The sequence below is a fragment of the Oreochromis niloticus genome, linkage group LG11, assembly GCF_001858045.2.
Source record: "Oreochromis niloticus isolate F11D_XX linkage group LG11, O_niloticus_UMD_NMBU, whole genome shotgun sequence".
NCBI lineage: Eukaryota > Metazoa > Chordata > Actinopteri > Cichliformes > Cichlidae > Oreochromis > Oreochromis niloticus.
The window spans coordinates 26,891,177-26,912,738 of NC_031976.2; the positions used below are offsets into that span (position 1 = coordinate 26,891,177).

The 21,562-nt window shown below is 40.7% G+C and overlaps 1 protein-coding gene across 1 annotated transcript; it reads left to right on the forward strand.

Annotated features, from left to right (window-relative positions):
- The first annotated feature begins 5,303 nt into the window (after positions 1 to 5,303).
- eva1ba (eva-1 homolog Ba (C. elegans)) lies at positions 5,304 to 17,946 on the forward strand. Its single transcript, XM_003450514.4, has 4 exons — positions 5,304 to 5,589; positions 15,272 to 15,425; positions 16,549 to 16,641; positions 16,725 to 17,946. Exons 3-4 carry the CDS (start codon positions 16,575 to 16,577, stop codon positions 17,150 to 17,152), a joined length of 495 nt encoding a protein of 164 aa, XP_003450562.1. The 5' UTR covers positions 5,304 to 5,589; positions 15,272 to 15,425; positions 16,549 to 16,574; the 3' UTR covers positions 17,153 to 17,946.
- The last annotated feature ends 3,616 nt before the right edge of the window (positions 17,947 to 21,562 follow it).

Sequence of the window (21,562 nt, forward strand, 5' to 3'; positions counted from 1 at the left end):
AAATCATTACCAGTGAGTCAGTACATGCAGTGTTGATCTACTAAACATACGTGAAAACTATTTATGCCCATTTTTTTCATATTAATCAGCCTGGTGAAGACAGCTTGACAAAGTTAAATGGAGATTAGAGTCATGCCCACTAAACATGCCCCCTTGGGTCCTTTGTGCGGCTGACAGTGGGCTGCCTGTGCGGATAGGTGTGGGTGACCTGTGGGGCTATCTATGCAGGGCAAACCTGCACTTATCCCACATGGGACCACGGTCAGTGTGCCCACACAGGGCCCAAAGCAGTTTTGCTCTTATATGGGGCCAAGAGAATTCTTTCTTGGGGACCCAAAAAGGCAAAACTGCCATGGACCCCAAACGGGTTAGTCTCATATGGGCCTCATGGACTTCATATGGGTTTTCACACACAGAAAACCCATATAAGTACCCAAAAGAGCAAAACTGTTCTAGGCCCTGTGTGCTGCCTGGGGCTCATAGGATAAATGTGAATTTGCCTTTCCCCACACAGCCTCATGTGTGGCAAACATGCCACAGTGGGCATTCTGGCGCATCAGCCGGGGAATATCGTGCATTGTTCCTAACTAAACCTTCGGAGAAGGTTTTAGAGGTGTTTATGTTTCTGTCTGTTCTCTGTCCAGTATTTGGAAGTCTGGTCTGAACTGATTAACAAACAGCATTAGTATCCCAGGAGTACTGCTGCTAGCATGACTACAAAAGTGACTGATGCATAATATTAGCAAAGGTTTAGATTCCAACATTATCAATTTCACACACAAAGAACTGCAGACTTGCATTGATTATTATTTTCTTATGAACTGCAGTAGTCTGTCATGAAAAAGAAAACACATGTTCTCTGTTTTGGAAGGAAATTTAGCTCCTGTTATTTTATTTTCTTATTTTAATTTTGTCTTGTATTTTATTTAAAAGCTCCACAAACTTCACCATAATAAGATAAGCAGATCTTCATATTTTGGGAACTAACTGCTGTAAACCAAAGAGAGAGACCGTGAAAGAGATTTAGGAAGAAAGGGAAACTATGCAGCTGTCAAGTTGCCAAGATGTTAAGATGTTTATGTAATCTCTCCCCTGAATTTTTGGAATCTTTGTGTTCCTTCCCCACTCATTTAACCCCTGTCAACCCTTCTGTGTCCATTGACTTGCGTAGGGGTGAGTGTGAGCACTGAGAACTTGGGAACAGTGTGCAGTATGTGCGTAGACTGCGCCTGAACTACCCAGGATCATTTCCTGTCCTCAGCTTCCAGCCTAATACCAAACAGACCTCTTCCTTAATATCCTTTCTATTTACCACTCCATGGGTGTGCCGGAAGTGAGGTCATGGTCTTCTTGGCATGGTCTTCTTATTATAATATAAGAACTGTACAACAATAAGAAAAAAAAAAACAGAAAAAAAAACAGCATACCTTTTTAGAGGTGTACCTATTATATACATAATCTGCATACCAGATTGTTACCAATTAAAGACTTTCTATAGTTTAAAGTAGATCCAGTAAAAATACTTCATAAAAATATCCACAAAGACGGCCGAAGACACATGCTGAAAACAGTAAAATTCCAAAGAAATGGCTCCTGACAGTTGCAGTCATAGTGGAAACATTTCCATAGATGCGCAGAAGATTTTGGCTGTTCCACTTTTGGGTGTCAGTAAGCCTCCTTGAGAGCGTTGCTGACCAAAGATATCTGCATGATCTGCAGAGTTAAAACAGTAAGATTTAATACATCTTCAAAGCTAACCCATCTGTTTGTAACTGTGGAGAAATACTGAGTCATCGATATGTGCTTATACATCTCTATTCATGTGTTCTAGTGTGTTTCTATGTACCCAGGTATGTGCATGTGATTTATTATTTATGAACAGGGAGTGGAAAATCACAGCAGGAAAGAGATCAGGCTCGTGACAAAACAAACCCTGTGCACAGGAGCTGCCTTCTCAGGATCCCATCTGTCCCATAAAGAAGCAACTGCAAGCAGATGCCTCCAGTGTGATTTTTTTTATGGGGGGGCACAGAGGCCAAAAAGACAAGCATGTGCTTTCACGCACTGGAAAAGGTGCAGAAAGCACCTGAAAGAAAAAGACCTTGATGAGGTTAATCCAGGTAATCCACGAATGTATTAATGAGTCATTTGTGAAAGGCAAGGTGTCTGTACCTTAAAAAACTCGAGGATACATTAAAAATGTCTTCACTCAAACTGATGGTTGCTTCAGTGTTACTTCGTTGCAATATGTCTTCGCAGTTTGATGTCTTTGTATGTTTTTGATTAAAGAAAGAATGATGCTAATTCTCTCAGGGAGCCCTCCCTGGATATTAATTTCAGTTTGCTGTTGAGTCATAGGGGTGGTGTTTTCTCCCCCTATCTCTCTCTCCCTCTCTCTAACAGGAAGACAAAGGTTTATTATTCTTTCATGACCATAATCATATTATTGCATTACTTAAGGAAAAAAAAAACACAGCCGTTCCCTAAACAGATTGTTTTGCATTTACATTTTAAGAAAATTGCAGATGTCAGAAGTGCAAACAGCCTTAGCACTTCTCCTCTTTATTCCGCTTGCTCTACTGCGGTTTCAGCCACCCGAATCCAAGCCTTTCATCAGAGGTTTCCATCTACTGTTCATTCACGCTGCCTTGCTGCGGTGCAGATCACCAACAAAGGCTGTGCATGGCAACCTTTGGAAAATGAGTGGGTGTGGCGGCTCTCTCACGAAATGTACTGCAAATATTAATCTAGGTTAAATACTGTAGTTAGCTTTTGTTACTATGAAACCTGCCTCGAACACACAGCCTCACCTGATCCTGGCAGTTAGCTTTGTGAGCAAGTGCTATCTTGTTTAACTCTCCCCACCATTACACACTTTATGTTTCATTCTTCCCTACCTGCAGACAGACCTTTGCCAATCATTAGTCACACCCCCTTCCCCCATCACCGTTTCCATCTCCAAAAATGCTGTGAATTTATATTTATATTGAGCACCACACGGGAAGATTCGGGCTTGTCTGACATGATCCAGGAAAAGTCTGTCTTAAAGCCATACGTGCCCTGTAATTAGACTGCTCTCATTTATCTTTAAGTCATTTTCACCTCCTCCTCTTCTTCTGTTGCCTTTCTTCTTCTGTTTCTTCCTGTTTTTATCCCCATTTTCCAACCCTTAACATATCCACCCTCCTCAGACTAACCCAGTACTGGCGTGTAAATCAGCCCCAGGGACAGGTGGACATCTGCCAGTTATGAGGAGATTCAGGCAGGAATGTGATCGCTGATGCAGCACAGAGAAACATTCAAATTCTGGAGTAAAGGGACTCGGCTTTTCCACAAAAGGTCCTACAGGTTCTCCTTCAGCACCTCCTTCATCGATGCAGATGACTGGGTGGATTTTTGGAGAGATGCCTTCCACTTTCTTTTTGTTTTGCTTGCATCCAAAGAGAAAAGGGGGAAGCAGTAACTTGAGAAAGTGGTGGTGGGAGGATGTTTGATTTGGAACAATGATCCTGAAAGACCAGTGGGTGCAAAATTAAATGCAGTTCCAAGTGAAGTGAGTGCATGCTTAGATTTTGGAGCCTCCAAACTACTCGGGTTAGCCGGTGGGTTAACGAGCGAAATATGTGGGATCTAGACCAGGATGTTCTTTCAAGCCCCAGAAGGGTGTAGCACAATAACAGCTCAGCTCTGACACTGACCCTCTGGAAGGGTAAAATGAACACTTGATTTCGCTCTTCTCAGCTTTTCTTCCTTATTTTCCCATGAAGACTATAGGCAAAACTAATGAAAAATGTCACTTTGCCCCCGCAATCATATGGCTTCAATAAACCTGGCAAACACAGAGCTTGGTTAAAAATGTTGGAAGTTAAACTGTCTGCAAAATATGACAAGCAAAGTTCAGTGCATGCTGAGAATACAAAAATACTGTTCATGATATGCAGCAATCAAACATGAGAAAAACATTATTATTACCAGTGTTAACTAAGTGGTGCGGTCAATTACTGATGCAAGATACTTTTTTCAAGTATCTTGCAGCTGTTCTCAATTAGTATGTCAACTCCTTCAGTGTAGCAGTTGACATATTATTGTGATTACATGTTTACTATGTTTTGTGTGAGGCTGCTTTTACCAGTTCTGTCTTCTCATTAAAGTCACACTATCTCGTAACACGACTCCTTTAAGTTACAAATGTTCATCAAAAACACACATTTTGAAATATAAATCAACATTAAGCTTCGTCATTGCATTGTAAGTACACTGATCCACATCATTGTTTGTCAAGATAAAGCCAATGGAAGCTTTAGCTTACTTTACTTAAGCTGCATATACCAGCCATACAAGCCTGGGATACAATTAATGTAAAGTTATTTATAACTTTATTTTCAAAGTAGACTTTAACATTCTGCAAGATGCACTTACTTTCTTTCTAGTATAGAAGATCAAGGGCATTCTCGTATATTCATTAAATATAATTGAGCTACAGGTTATATGAGCATAAAAGAGCATTAACAGTATAAACAAGGGGAATTAGGAATCCTGGATCTGTCAGCTAAAACCTCTAAAGGTTACTAATTAACATGTTTTATTTAATATGTGCAAAATGTTGTGTATTCTTGGTTATTCTCTTGAGATTGAGAAGCATACATTGAGAACTAGAATTCACTGCAACGAACAATTTCAGCATATACTCTCTCCATAGCATTGCAACTTGACATTTTCAAATGTCAGTTATTAAGCAGATTACTCAGACGTGACAGATCCAGGTAGCTGCTGTTCCCTGCCTTACAGTCTTTAAACTACACAAAACAAACCGGCGGCTTGCACAAAGTTTTCTATCAACACACTTGAGAGCAGGACTGATCTCTTCCTCATAAAAGAAAATGTTCTCTTAAAAAAAATAGTTTGGAGGGAAAGAAGACTAGGATTTGTAATCCAGCATTTTCCCGAAGCTATTCACAACACCCATTAAACGTTTAGATGCGTGGGTGAAAAAGTGCAAAGCCACAAAACAGCAGTTCTTACACCACGTAACATATTGTTTCGTTTCTTGTCAAACTGGGCTCTGCATGGAAAAACTTGGGCTAATATTCCTGGAGTTGCGTTTTGCCTGTTTTCTCAACAACAGAGGGAACCCCCGCTCTCCAGTGCTCCTACACACCCTCACCACACTACACCACACCACACCACACTACACACACCACAGCTTTCCTCCCTCCCCTCTTCTTGGAGCTTGCCCTTTTTAGGCTGTTCCTCTTTCTTTTTTCTTTTTTTTTTCATCTGAAAGAGGGATAGTGTGACAGCTTTTCCTGCTTGTAGACTGGAACCGGGAGAGAGAGAACTCTGTTACTCGCTCCGTCTCCAACTTTCAGAGGAAGTTACCACCTCTTCCCCAGACCCTGTACACATACTCAGGCAAACACACGCTCTCTTCAGGACTTGACCACAGCAGCAACAGAGCAACAGTCAAGGCTGTTTTTAATGCCGTGCTCTTTTTTTTCTTTTCTCTAATTCAAAATTTGGAGGGAAAGAAGATTAAGATTTGCAGTTTGCTTTCTGTGTGGACTGAACAGCTTCTCTCAAGAGTGACGGGTGAGTTTAACATTCATATCATAGAAACTCCTGTGAACCACAAACTCTATTTCTTTACAATTAACTCTTTCCTGTATTAGAGGGAGTCTGAGATTTAATTTGTTTTAGTTTAGAGAGATGCTTGGGTTTGGGAAAACTTTCCTGTGCTATAAAGTCTGATTTCTGGTTTTCATCACAGCGACTCTGGTAAGTTTTTACAAGAAAAAGCAGCTTATCTGCAGTTGTTTCTGTTTTGATTAACTGTGTTCAAAGGTTTAGAGAGGCTTGAGTGAAGCGACTGAGTTTTAGTAACAGCAGTGTGAATACATTCTTCAAACCTTTTAAGCACCTGACATCTTTTTTACATAAAAAACACATGTTCTTATTGTACAATCTACTGTCCCGAACTAAGCTGGATCCTCATCTGCAGTGTCAGTGCATCAGAGCTGAGTTAAAGTGTTTTTAGCTTGTAACAGATCTAAGAAGAGCTGATGCAGCACTAGTTGAGACAGGGCAGAAGAGCTGGATTTCCCGTACCTCTGCACATCATTTTCTAAACTTACAGTCACTAGATAGTTGTCTAATAAAAGGTTCAATAAAAGCAAACATCCTGTTGCTTTTTTAGTTTGTTTTTAAGGCCACAAAAGAGCAGATTCTTACAGTATAATAAGAGAGGTGAGAGATGTCAAAGAATTTTAAAAGCAGGGCACACATGGCTCTATTCATCTGTCAGTTTTTCTTTTCCTTTTTTTGCATAAGCACTAAGAAAGGATCGTGCTCAACAGCAGCTGACCATATGCCTCATTTCCATTAGTTCTATCTTTCTGCTGGATGATTGTGGTTAGCACCTCTTATCAGAGAGAAGAGTGCTGATGGGTGGAGGCTGGATGGGGCTGGAGCTGCTCTCCAGTGTCTTTTTATTCACACTATCTGAGTGGACTGCTTGCACTGTAGCCTCCCACATTCAATCAGATAATCTCCCATAGGAAGAGCATGTAACAGGGTTAAATGACCCCTTGGAGCCTGATTATCAAGAGTTGTCTTCTGCATGACCTCTCCAAGCTATTCATACTAGCAGACTTTTCTTTTTCCAAAACCCAGTTGACTCACTTGTCAGTTGGCCTGTCTTATCTGTCCTGAGGATGGTTGGTAACTCACTCCATTTACTCAGAGGTGAAAGGTCAGATTCTGACTTGATTTGCTTGTCTAAAGTCCCATGGTACCAATCTGTTTGCAGAAAGTTTCAATCCACACAAAGCCAGGATAAGTCAAAAGAACGTAGCCCACATGGATAGCATTCATAAACAAACCCAGTGCAAGAGAAGGGCTAATATAGGCAGCTAGATATATTATCGTTACTCTTTGTAATTAATGTTTACACAGGAACAAATAGCCTGTAATGATGTAATACTGTTGAAGCCCTGCAGAGGTATAGTGTGAGAGTCTCTGTACATACATTTGGCTGATTTAGCAGGACTCAGAATTAGGCTTTTGTACAACAGTGCTGTCTTATCAAATGTGAACAATGCATTGTTATCACAAAAGCATCCCAGTAAACATTCTCCCAGTCCCATGGGTAGACCACCGCATCAAACTTCATCTTTGCAGTTCTTCACTTAGGGAGAGAAGTATTATATTTAAAATTGAAGTAAGAGCAATGAGGTAATTTTCCATCAGTGCATGAATTTAGCGAGTTAGATCTTAATGCATATGTTTTTAGTGTGCCTCTTATGTCCCTTGGACATAACTTGGACACATGGAAAAATGCTGAATCAGGAGTTCACTGTTGGTTGCTCAGTATTGCAAATTGTCCCAAAAAAATGTACAAAAGATGGGAATGTCAAAGAAAGCAAATGAAAACACGTCAGCCAACACCAATGAACCACTTCACCTACATTTATTCCTTGGAGTATTTTCAGCTTGTTCCAACTTTTCATGAAAAACATGCCATGAAATGGAAATACTGTAGCTGTCTTGTGCATCACCTTTTAATTTCACATTTATTGTCGCTGACATCTTTTTAGGTGAGTTGGGTTTAAAGTTAAACTTGCAATGGTTTGTTTTGTATCTGGATGCACAGCATATGTTTGTCCTAAGGTCAGAGTGCCTTTGATAACCACTGCATGGGAAAAAATGCTTTGCCAAAAATGTGTTTATTTACAGTGAAGATGCTGTGATAATGGTTTCATGGGGCATATTTAAGCTAGGATATGAAGTCATGCACGATCAGATGATCATCAGCAGATCTCTCTGAACAACACCCAGCCCCAAAACAAAGTGCTCCATTTAAACAGCAGGCCTTCTCCTTTTAACTGTTAGTGCCAGTGGTTTTATTATAGCCGCTAACTGTTGTTACCAGGGTTGAAAATGTGGGGAAAATGGTGAGTGTTTATCACTGAGAACCCTTCTCGTCTAGTTTTTCATCAGGTAAAAACACAGCTCCAAAATCATGTCATTCATCATGCAGCAGCTGGTTTCACCTTAACGCCTTTTTAACACACTCATATATGTGTACAGATTTAATTACTGCACTTTTAACAGCAGTTTTGTTTAACAATTATATGGCCTTGGTTAAAAGGTGATAGCTAACACATAAAAAATATATATTTTAGGTCACTGACAAATATGAGTTTGATAAATGAGGTGTCTCCAAAACTATGTTTAGCAAAGCTTCGACTAGCCGGTGATGCCTTCCAGGACTCGGGGCTTATTGTCTTCTCGCGGGAGCCCCACTGGCCTAGACAGTCTGGTCTTTAGATTTCAGTGGATGTTTGACATGTTAAGTCCAGTGGGTTTACCTAAGCTTACACTCCTATCTTGGATACACGTATGCTGAGACACACTTGCAGCTGGACCTACACATACTGGAAGAAGAGGGGCATGCAGGAAAAGACACACGGTGAAAAAATGTGCTTGAGCATGCACAAATGTGTGGTGGGCATATTTTTGCTTAGGCTGCAATATTTGGTACATTTGTTGTTTGAAACAATGAAAAGAGCTGACTGAACGTTATTTAGCCCCAGTCTGAAGGCATTATTCGGCAGATAAAACAATCAACAATAACTGGGCTGTTATGTTAAGTAATATTTGCAGCCTACGAGGGCACATAAAATTAGCACCAATGACAACAAAAGCACTGTCAGCACAAGCCATGTCACATTTTTATTTTTGTCTTGCTGTAAATAAACCCAGAAAATTGAGAGGATTAGTTTTAGAGCACCATGCCATGTTATAAACTATCATTTTTAAGCTACGCTATGGTCTGTGCTCTAAGCACCTCCTCCACATCTCTATTGTAAAAATATGACACTATCATGATCTAAGAGTTAACCATAACAGATGACAGTGCTGTTTTTCTAATTGCTACTGGTTACTGAAAGAAGTCAGTAGGAGCCACTACCTCAAAAGCCCTTAAAATATCTCAAGTCATACAAGCAGCCTTCACTTTTCACTACACAAACTCAGTCCTGCCAGAGCAACACTTCGAAACTTCCTAAATCTACTGGAACTGCAACATACTTGTGGATAGCCTACAGCGAGCTGTATGGGCCCAATCATGGAAAGGGCAAACACGTGTTTTGTGTCACAGAGTAATCCGTAGGGTCCATGTAATTGATACAGTATGTGGTGCTGGCTTACTGCTGGACGGTGGCCAAGATCAATGAAAAGGATGAGATCATGTCTCTATTTTTGGAGATTTAAATTTGTGCTGATCTAAAGCCCGAAGTAATTTAGGGAATCATAGAGGAATGCTCAAATGAATCGATCTAAACATCCAGGAATTACTCAAACAACCTATAAGAAAAAAGCTGTACTCACACGAATATATAAATAAACCTTTTCAGCACAACACACAATGGTTGTCACAAATTGGATTCCCAACTGCCATCAGCTATTTGACTTATACCTTGATGACGTCAGTATTAAGAAGGAGCATGGGAAATCTCTTCCTGATTTACATAGCAAAGCATTCTCTCTCTGCCTCATATCAGGAACACATCTGCATGCTATTAACCACTTGCTCTAACCCCAAGCTCAGTCCTGCATCTCTATTACCCTCCCATTACCTGCTATAACCCACAAAACATATTCTCCACAGGGCGAGCAGTACACTGAGGTTCACTTCTTCATGACATGAAGCTGGAAAGGAATTAATCAGGGCAAGAGATGCTTTGCCCTGAGTCTAGCTGCCATCACATTGGGACAGTGAATTCCTAACCTAACTGCTGTTGAAAGCTAAATATCTGTTGTAAAATAATTGGCTGACAATGCTACAGGAGTTTGTGTTCACTCCTGGAAAAGCGTTTGTCCTTGAAAGAAAAGCTGTTGTTCATTAGGTTTATGTAAAATACAGTACCCAGTGCCCAGAGCCATCAACGCATAAAAACCAAAGGTCTTTTTCAGCATCGTATCCAACACTAAAAGATATTCAAGACTGTCTAAGAGTCTCAAGAGGAAACTTAATGAAAGCTGGGCATGTCCTGACTTTTAAATTCACTATGCTGTTTGTCTTTGCAGCTGGCTGTAGCTAGGGTGAGTAGTTCAGAATGGGGTCAAATATGATTGAAATTCTGTTTGTTTTTACCAACAGTGAATGTTACATGGGTAATGTTTTTTCCAATGATTTAATCATGTACTGTCAAACTACTGGGAGTAGTTGGGAGTAGTTCTTGGAAACTGAAAGTCTTCATGTTCATATAGGTAAAACCTTCAGTCATTAGCAGACATAGCTTTCACAGTGCTCATCAAACTTTTCTTGATCTGAGGCTGGAAATAAATGCTGATGTTGGAAACTTGAGGTAATGAGACAAACTGCACTCGAGGACCTCTCATTCGCTTTGGACGATGCTCTTAGTCTTCACCTGCAAATGTGGTTTGAAGCCCCATAGGCATTTAAATTCATGGGAAGTTTGAAATCTTGCTGGTCTGTGATAACAGCGAAAACTTCGTCTGCTTTTGTAATCAGTGTGATTCTAAATGGGCAAAAGAGCCAGAACAAGACAGCAGGTATACTTTATACTTTCAACTCTCATTTCCACTTTCAGCCCCAAAAGCTTTTTTATCTTCTTATTTGCATGTTAAAGTTCTTCCTAAAACACATCTTTTTCTGAGAAGTTACTTTGACCACTCTCTGTTTAAATAAATGGTGAAAAGAAACATAACATTAATTTTAAAAAAGTACTTAATTTTAGTTATTACCTGTTTGATCGTTTTACTAATCGTTTGGCTTTTAAGAAGAATTTTTTTCCCCCCTCATAGGTTATATTGTCTCTGGCTTAGTGCACCTATACTCCTAAACAAATACTAGTAACTAACACGAGTGTCCCAAAGAAAAAATAGTAGGTGTGAGTGACCCCACATATTTTAAACTATGATATCCCTCAGCTGTTTGCTGTTTGCCTGTGTCAGTGCAACGAGATGATTAGCTTGTTTTTGTTTCCTAGTTTGGCAGATGGGGAAAAGATAATTTATTTTTTTAGAATAAGTTAGTGGAAAACTGGAAGTACGAACAAAGCTGAAGCGTGCGGTAAAGGCCTCTGCAATAGCCTTATGCCATATGGATCACCTAGCCAACCTGGTGAAATATACTAGCACCCTATTCAGGATTCTTGAAGTTGGGGAGCATGGTGGAGCAGTGGTTCAGATCTGCTGGCCAGCTACACCCCTCTGTGTGGAGTGGACCTTCCCTTTGGGGGTTCTCCCTGAGTACGGGCGATCGTAGCTCAAGAGTTGGGAGTTCGCCTTGTAATCGGAAGGTTACCGGTTCGAGCCCGGCTCGGACAGTCTCGGTCGTTGTGTCCTTGGGCAAGACACTTCACCCGTTGCCTACTGGTGGTGGTCAGAGGGCCCGGTGGCGCCAGTGTCCGGCAGCCTCGCCTCTGTCAGTGCGCCCCAGGGTGGCTGTGGCTCCAACGTAGCTTGCCATCACCAGTGTGTGAATGTGTGTGTGAATGGGTGAATGACTGGATATGTAAAGCGCTTTGGGGTCCTTAGGGACCAGAAAAGCGCTATATAAATACAGGCCATTTACCATTTATTCCAGCTTCCTTCTACAGTTCAAAAACAAGCTTGTTAAGTTAACTGGTTATTCTAAATTGGTGTGACTGTGAGCATTACTGATTGTCTGTCTTTGGATGTTAGCCCTGTGATAGTTTGGCAGTTTGTACCTTGTCGCTTGGCCCATGACAGCTAGGCTAGGTTCCAGCCCTCCCACAACCCTCAGCTGGATTAATGGTTAAAGAATATCATATCTCTGTCCTTTCAATATTTTTCTAAAAGTTATCTAGCATAAAATGTGGCTTTTTTGCTTGTTTTTTGCTGATAAATACTACACTCCATCATACACTCTCAAACTCTCCAACCTGTGTCTGCTCATGTTCAGCCTTGTCTGGTTTTCTGCATCTTTCCTGATGGTACCCTTATGAATTTTTTGTTTCCAAATGGAACAACCTTCCTGTCAAGCCTTCACAACGGGGTAGCAGAACTGACAGTGATCACAGCTTGAAATCCAAGATGTTGGTGTCAAGAGTAACTTGGAAGAAATGTACTCTTACTTTCTCCAGAAATGCAGCCCTGTACAGCCCTCCTCCATTTGAAGAAAACTTACTAGCACTTCCAGAAGAAATTACCCTTCACCCTGTGGACATCCATGAATGCTTTCACAGACACAGTTGACAGAGATCTTGGTTTGGACAATGTTTCTATTTACCAAGTGGAAAGTAATCTACTGCACTTCTGCTGTTTTGCGGAGAACTTGAAATTCCATTATGTTTGAGTGCTTGGAGACGGTTCGCTGGCTTGATTACAGGTGTCTGATAAATGGCGTGCACATACATCCAGCAGATATTTTTGTGATACAGTTTCACATTCTTTGGCGTGTGAGCCAAAACGAAGCTATGATTCAGTAAGTCTTTTTTTTTCTTTTTACAGGAACTTGCACAGTTTCAGAATGAGATCTGAAAGCTGAAAATAATAAGTCTGTTTGATGTTGTGGATCATTTAGAGGTTTTTTTTTTCATTGGCAGCTACAGAATAAGACCAAAAAAGCTTTAATCAACATAATTAAGACCAAAAAAAAGATGCTATAAATCCTAACAGCAGCTTTTGTGATCTTAGCTACCAGAGAGAGCATGTGTGTGCATCTAAATCTGGCTATTTTCATTTTGTGAAGTTTCATCCCAGGCAAACCACAGACACACTGTCTGTTGTGCTGGGAATCATTGCAGCTGCAAAGAAATTTGAGGTATTAAAAATATTTCTTTTCTTCTGTGGTTCAGTGTGTGTGTCATTACAATGGGGAAATAACACAGACAGGCTTTCTTGTGTAATCTGACCTTTTCATGTTCTGTGTATAAATCAAATGTGGCTTGACTCCTCGCGTAAATTCCACTGAAGAGTTACAACTTTGACTTCTTCATTGTGGAAAAGGAGCAATATGGTTGGATGGTTTATAAAACTACTGTTACTGGTGAACTATCCAGGGGGGAAAGTGCATCTATTCTGTGACAAACCTTTGCCTTGGAAAGCTGCCCATCTAAGGAGCCACCTGATAAATCGCTCAGCTGACATCTGTGTACAGTAAACAGCCCAGTCTATTCTGTCTCAACCTACTTATCTAAGACAATGAAGCAGAGGAAAGGCTTTGCCCTGGATGTTGTCTCTGTGGAAAGGGATAAACCTTGTGGGAAGGAAGAGCAGTTGTGGTTATCGCCACAACAACAAAAATATCGCACTGCATAACATTTTGTAGCTGGTCCTCCACTCAGCTATTTCTTCCAAACCAAAGCAAACAATGCCTGGTCAAAAAATAGCGCCTGACCTCTTCTCAGGCCACAACGTCACGATGTGTTTATCTTGGCTTCTGCAGTGATCTGACGCAAACAGCTCATTGCTGAGTGACACACACACGCATGCACAGGGATGAATGGTAATTTAGTTGTTGCCCTTTTCATTTGTTACTGGAATAATAGTTGTTTTGATATAACAGGACATAAAATATAGACTGTGTGTTTCCCACAGAAAAAAAGAAAATAATGTCAGGATGATTTGAGTGATTATTTAATATTCAGAGACATGAAGACGACCTCAGTCTTTGACCTGAGGGTATGAGACCCTTTTTTGGCCTTAACAAGGCCCAAAAAAAGGCAGAATTTCAAAAGAAATGCCTCTTTCTGCACCTCCAACCAGATGAGTAAGGTCACAACATTTTCCAGGCAGTTAAAACTTAACAACTGTTTGAGTAAAACATGATGGAAAGAAATGATACATCAAATCCCCAAAGCATGACTGTTTTCTTATAATGAAGGTCTCCTTTTTAAAGCTTTGGGGTAGTGCAAAATCTGCAAAAGAAAAACAGATTGGGTCACTTTGAGAACATGACTGAGAGCTGAGTCACGATACGGTGCATGCTGCTGCAGAGGAGCAGGTCTGTTAATAATTTCCTTGTTTGACTAAAACAAAAACACAACAAAACAACAAGGCAGGATAATTAGTGTTTAAATAGGTTTTAAACAGCTCTCCAGTTATCATTAGCCACCAGTAACAGATGCCAAGATCCTAAAGCTCAGTTTTGCTGCATGGCAGTGTGAGTAGAGGCCAGTTAATGTTCTTTAGGTAGCCAATCATTAGCTTTGACCTTGGCTTAAAAAGATTGTAGTCATCCGAGCCGTTTACTTTATTACCCCTGGGACAAAAACAAAATATTTCATTTAAAGCCTGTGCTTTTCTGCTCGGCTTGGATAATGATGATAGATTCCATTATGTGGATTCTATCATCCAGTGGGATTCGCCTCAGCAGGAGATCGGAGATGAATTTGTTCATTATTTGTTTATCTACTTTTTATAATGAGAGGAAGCTTGTTTGGAAGGATCTATCACTGCATCGTGGAGCAGCTGCCTCCTGTATGGCTCAAGGTGGTCAGCCTGGAAAGCATGCTCCCACAGCGGCCGCTCTGTCACTTGGCTCCCCCGAGTGCTGTTTCAGTTAGGCACTGTGTAGAGTGCATAGGATCTGCCAAGAGTCAGCAAGATCAAAATCTGCCCTGGAAAGCTCAGAGGCTCTGCTAAACCAACTGCTGCTGGCAGAGGATCTTTTTTCCTAAACAGGGGTGCAAGTGAAAAAAACTCCACAGCTCAGCATTTTCACAGCACTCAGCTCTGCACCTGGCATGTAAACCGCTAAACCCCCAGGACGTTATAGGGCTTTTAGTAAGTATAGAAAATTGATTGTTATTGTTTGAGGTGCTAGAAACAAACAGAAAAATCTCAAGTTCATGTCACTTGATCTGTTGTTGTTCCCAGCTTTCTATGCATAAAAAAGTCTAAATGTGGAGTATCTTCAAGTCATAGAACAAAGTCCCACTAAGTTCATATCACAAACTAATTTAGTTCCCAAGATCTAATCAAATGTATTTAAAGACATCAAAAAAAGAAAAATAGTGTCATCACAGAGTAAGTTTAAATGTCAAGTTACTTTTCATGTTGATTTTATGACACTACTATGCACAACTTGGCCATACCTGTGTTTTTTTTCTCTATGTTGGAACAACTTAAGCACTAAAAAATGCAAAAAGTCTGCCTCTGGTCTCCTGCTGGACCACGTAACCTGCAATAGGTCTGTCTTTGTTTGCATTGCAGACGCCTCACTGAGTTTGGCTCTAACATAGCTTGACGTGTCTGTGTGTGTATTTGCTCTTTTTTTCAGGGTGGCCAAATCAACTATTTAGCCTGAAGACCAAAGATCACAAGCCGTGATCCAACAGCAGAGAGAAAAGAGGAGCGTGATAACTTTGCATCTGTTCTCCAACTTCTCAGAACAATATGAGCTGGAACTGAAGCCCCATAGTTTCATTTTTGTGGTAAGTTTTATACTTTATCTGCACTCCACTTTCTGTTTACTTCTACTTTTACAGGAGAATGTTTGCTGTGTTTTAAAGTTCATTAGTGGGCCATATTACATATGGTTTACACATGTGTGGTTTCATGCTTGAATTTTACTAAAAGTTCCATCAACAAGTAAGCACAAATGCTACATAAATTACTGAGGTAGTCACATCATGATAGAGATCAGACATCCAGATTATCACTGGGTGCAATTTAGAGGTAAATGGAAACATAAACATGTGGTTTGTGCAATATGAACGAGTCCATATGATTTCTATAGGCACAGTCGCATGTGGTTTAACTTAGAGAAGGGCGCACACAGGTTAGAGTGAGATGGTTTCAGTGCTCGTCATCGTTTCTCGTGAACAGAATGTTTTTTTTCCACAGTCAGCCACAACACAAAGCACATGCTAAAGAGGGATGGTGCTAACGTGTGTATGTGTGTTATTTCGAACTGGTCTTTTTTCGGTTGTCACCAGCACTCTTTTATGTAACTTGGTGCAACTCTGTGATGCCATCCTTGGGTAGTGACAGAAGTTATGGCTGCACATAGGAGCGGAAGAAGCACAACAAAGTTCATTTGACTGACAGGATATGGGAGGATAAGGCAGCTTAAATGTCAAGGAAACAATGGCTAAACATTAGAAAAATGTCAACTGTGCACTGGCTGCTTCCTCTGAGCTTTACAAATCGATCTGACAGTCCCATCTGACACGAAGGAGCCCGTTGTGGCTACTTGGAAAATTGACTCTTGACCTCATTTATATAGGGTTGTCATGGTTCAGAGAGAATGGCTGAGGCAAACTGCCATGTGCCAAATGCATTATGATGATCCCACATCAAGCTAGTACTTAATAGTGACACAAAGGAGCTTTTGTTGGGGACTCGAAGGCCTCATCCCACCCACCGGGCATATGAAGAATGTTGTGGTCAGTGGGTTTGACATCCAGGCGCTGCACAGAATATAAACCTGGAGGAAAAGAAGTCTGGCAAATATTTCAAAAGCGACTTTAAGCATCTGGAAGAGAACTTATTGATTAAGTGTCTTGTATCTTATAGCAATCAGATTAAATATTGTGTGTCACATGTCTGCTGCAGGTGTAAAAGAAGAAAACGGAGTCACTATGGATGTGAAGAAAAAGGAAATGGACCTCCTAAGTAACAGCATAGCTGCCTATGCACACATTAAAGGTAAGCCACAGTGTGAATTTGCCTCTCATTTTGTAACAACATTTAAATGTATCTAATGCAGTTTGTTTTTGTCCCTTCTTTAGCAAATCCAGAGAGTTTTGGCCTTTACTTTGTGCTTGGAGTGTGTTTTGGCTTGATACTCACACTCTGCCTACTGGTGATTCGGATCTCCTGCAAGCCACGCACCACCATTACCCCCTCCACTCCTGAGAAAAAAAACTTAAAGGACATCAACGAGGAGGATGAGGACAGTGATGACGATGATGAAGATGAAGAAGTGGACGATGTAGAGGCGACTGTTCCGTTGCCCACCACAGAAATCTCTGTTGGCAATCACACCAGCCAGTCGGACGGGACACTGAGCGTGAATGTGTTTACTTCAGCCGAAGAGCTGGAGCGTGCACAGCGACTGGAGGAGAGGGAACGCATCATCCGAGAGATCTGGAGGAACGGCCAGCCAGATATCCTGGGGACAGGAACGGGAACTATTGGAAGAGTGCATTACTACTAAGAAACATGAGGCTAAGGAAAGTGAGCCCTGAGAAGATAAAACATAGACTTTTGGGTGGGCCTGGAGTCCCTCAAGCCCAAGAGCCTGCGTTAGATACAAAGTGACTGGAAATTAGTCATATTTGACATACTTAGCTCTGACAGAGCAGACTGAGATATTGCACTTCTTATGTAGCATTGATAAATCTGACTGATTAACCAAACCAATGGAAGTCTTAAAGACTGAATAATTCATATGGAAGAGGTGTGGAGTGAATGTGGGGAATGATGGGACACTTGAAGTAATCAGTCTATTAAACTTGGTGCTTAATTACAGAAATGAAAACTAGATTTGTGTATGTAATAAATGAAAAATGAAAGTGTCAATAAGTAAAAAAGAAATGTTTGTTGAAACAAAGACTATTTCCGCTAACAATTCTGACCTTATAGGATAATGACTTTGCAGGATAAATCAAAGCACTTCACGAGCATATATACGTGTATTCTACAACACCAATCAGATACTGAAGTCCAAAGGTATATACTGATCAGCTTCAAAATGAAACTCTATCTAATATTGTTGATGTTCTTCCTGCACTGCTAAAACAGCTCTGAAATGTGGAACAGTAAATGCCACCTTTGTAAGGCTTGCTGGGATGTGAGGAGCAGGTACTGAATTTTAAAATAAAATCAAGACCTCAAGGTTTTTCAGGAAGAACATTAGTATTGTAACATGATATCCAGTGCTAATCATATATTAATGCTGTGGCTGATCAGTGTGTACAAATCCAATATCATGTAAAAAAATAAAAAAAATAAGCACACATGTCAAAATGTCAGACAAACACAAGAAGAATCACTGCACCTTTGGGCCATAAATATATTTTCAATAATAATCATGATAATAATAAAGACGGAGAAAAAGAAAAACAAACCCTAATTTGTTTGATTAATGAAAAGATCACCTTTGCCACTTTTATTTCTCAGTATCTCCTATGTGACTTAAAAAGTTAAACAAATACAGTGTGAAAATAAAAGAATTTCATCACAAACAATCCTGTGATGTTTGCTGCTTTTTACAGCCTGTTTTAATCGGATCTGTAAAGGGAGTGACTCAGAAAGAAAGAAAGAGAAAAGTATAACTTATAACAGGAGAAAGGCTCCTCACAGTTGCTGCTTGATGCACATTTGATCTTGATACAACTGTTCAGTTGGGTTTCCTGGCCACTTTAACACAGAGTTTTCCTTCACCCGCGGACATCTGGAACCTACAACATCTTAATGCTTCCCTCCACAAAGCTAAGTAGCCTGCTAGCTTTTTAATCTAATACATGCTAACTCTGCTACCTGTTGTCTGTGAAGGTTCTCAGTCAACCAGGTCAGCGTAGTCAAAGGAATTTGCAAAGAAAAGCGTCTGGACTTCTTTAAGTTGCTTGAAGACGTTTCACCTCTCATCCGAGAAGCTTCTTCAGTTCTAAGGTCAAATGGCCGAGAGTCCCAGATTTAAACCCTCTCTTTCGAGGATGCCAATGTTCACATTTTGGACAGAGAGGACAGATGGTTTGAAAGAGGAGTGAAAGAGGCCATCTATGTCCACTGTGAGCGACCATCTTTGAACAGAGGCGGTGGTTTACGACACCAACTGTCTGCCATCTATAATCCAGTTTTGAGTTCCCTCCCCAGACGCCTTAACGCCCACTCACATCCTGGGCCATCTGACCTCAGGAATTCACATGACAAGGTGGGGCCAGGTTTCACAATGAGCTCACCCGAAACCCTGGCTGATTAGGTCCCACACCCGCTTTCACACCTTGGCGCATGTGATTAGAGGATCACCAGGGGGTCCTTTGTCCCTCCTTGGGGGGATACTCCCACTGGGTTTAAATCTGGGACTCTCGGCCATTTGACCTTAGAACTGAAGAAGCTTCTCGGATGAGAGGTGAAACGTCTTCAAGCAACTTAAAGAAGTCCAGACGCTTTTCTTTGCAAATTCCTCTGCTACCTGTTGCTGCTGCCTTTGCAGTTGAAGTTGAAGCAGGGTTGGAGTAAGGGACTTGTTTAGGTTCCATTTACTCTCTGGTCTACACCACAGACCTCTAGCGCTAAGATTTGTTTGACATGTTCAGCGTCTCTGGAACATGAATCTTTTTGACTTACATGACCTGTTGGTTTTACGTGTTTAACTTCGAATTATTCCATATATGTAAGATGGGCATTAGGATGTTGTGTGAGCATGCTAGCTTGTTAGTGCAGCACAGAGTTAGGCTGCTCACCTGCAGTTTTGTTTGTTTGTTTGTTTGTTTCTTTGTTGTTTTTCGGCTCTGCCTGCTAATATCTGCTAAAACTGCTCATTTGTTGATTGATAACCTTTGATATGCTCGTTGCTAATCTCTGCTCCTGCACCCCATTCCTTATTTACTTTCCATTTAAATGCTAACCTGCTAACCTCTTCTCTTATTCTGTTGACCTTATGGCTGAATTGTTTTTACTGTTTCATATGCCCATTATGAATTTTTTTTCGTGCTTTTGATGCAGATTTAGAGAAAGATAATCACAGTGTTAATGGATGAATTGGTTTTGGATGCCTCCTGTGGTGGAAAGGGTCTCCCAAGTCTGGGTCACTGCAAGGCTAATGCTGTAAACCTGGATGTAGTTTAATTAGACACAAAGTAGTTAGCCAGTTATTAGTGAAAATGAAATTGAATTTAATGCAACAATGACGCTTGCAACCTTCTGCTGCACTCATTGCCCAATTTCTCTGGACTAGGTTGTATATCCTGGGATTGGAGGTGTTTTATTTAGAGCTGACCACACAGGCCATTAGCATGTCTCATGCACACAAGGTGCTTACTTGGCAGCCTAATTCCATCTGTGGTCTCGTGCAGGGTAATGGCCCCAAACGCTCCACATAATGACCAAAGTCAGACTCTGTTTCTAATGTGGTCTTCAGAGACGTGTTATCATCACTCCCACAGCTCAGCTGCTCTGAATTTCAGAGCTTAGATGTCCAATATCAACTCTGTGTATTAGTGTAATAAATCTGCTCCATGTGAGTTTGTAGCTTGGAACAATGTTTGGTTGCCAGTAAAGACTTACAGAACATTGATGAATTGTCCACACTGGTGGTGTGTTTGTGTTGAATATTATCACAAGTCGCTCTTCAGCGGTTTGGTGATTTACAATAAATGTTAGCATGAATTCTTGACACATCTGTAAATCCATAGAGAGGGTTAGTATGCACTAAAATACACATCATTGTAAGGCAACAACATTCCTTTTGTTGGGCACCCTGAAGCCAAAAGCGTTCATGTACTGTGCAGCTGGCGTAGCATTGCACAGAGATCTTGCTTCAAGAGAGAGGCAGATGATGAACTACTGCTGGTGTCGTCATAAAAGGACAAACTGTGCTGCAGGGCCAGATAGGGCTCAGGTTTGCCTTCGGGTCTCTGTTTTCTGATAGCATCTTCTGTGTTGAGGTCTTGGAAAAGGTTCTCCTGTGGTCAGTGGCTTAGAGAAATTAGCAGCTTTGATTGTGTGCAGTCCTTAAGTAAACATCAACATGATTGAAATCTAGTTAGGAAAGCCATAAAGCCATAACTGAACTTATTTGACTTCAAAGTTTAAACATTAAGAAAATATATCTGTATGGATATCTCATTAAAGGTGACATATTTAATTTACGATTAAACAATGAGGAAAAATATGATAATAGGTTTACAGTTTGGTCTTAGAGAGAGAGCGGTGGTGCTCATAAACACTGAGCTGCCCCTTAGTTGGCTTCTGGAAGCTGGACACTCAGTAGGAAGTGGGCTTTTAGGGAGGACGGGATGTTTAAAGACACTTACTGGAGCTAATGTTACTGCTGTTTCAGGCGATGGCTCAACTAAGGGGCTATAGAGCAGGCATTATGAAATGAAGTGCTTTTTAATTGTGCAAAGCTTCACAGTTCCAAAGTAAAAATAGCTGAGCCAAGAATCAGAATACAATGTTCCTTTTAAGCTTAGATGACAAATCTGTACAAGCTGTACAAAACCAGATTTGTTTCAGTATCTGTCTCGCTTTCTTTGTCAACATCTTTCATTATTTCTAAATTTAACTTGGGATTTGTGTGTGTGTGTGTGTGTGTGTCTGACCTCTGGACTCTGAAAACTTTTTCACTACTTCATTTTCAGTGCTCCCTACAGAGTTTAAATTCCACCAGTGTTACTGTACACTGTGCAGAGGTCACCATCTAAGACTTTAAGTATTTGTGCAGATATTCCACTTTATTGGTGTATCTGTGCTGTAAGAAGAACTTGCCTTTAATAAACATTTAAATCACGTGCAGGTCTTCACAGAGAGGACATTATTGTTTTTAGATATCCTCTGAAAGGTTTGTGCACTGTCAGCAGACTCTTTGTTTTGCTGTTTGTCCATAAAGGAACACATCATT

Excerpts from the sequence above, each read along its gene's own strand:
- eva1ba (XM_003450514.4), top strand. The coding sequence starts at position 16,575 with ATGGATGTGAAGAAAAAGGAAATGGACCTCCTAAGTAACAGCATAGCT. Across the intron at positions 16,642-16,724 it reads TGCCTATGCACACATTAAAG|CAAATCCAGAGAGTTTTGGC; the intron begins GTAAGCCACAGT and ends TCCCTTCTTTAG.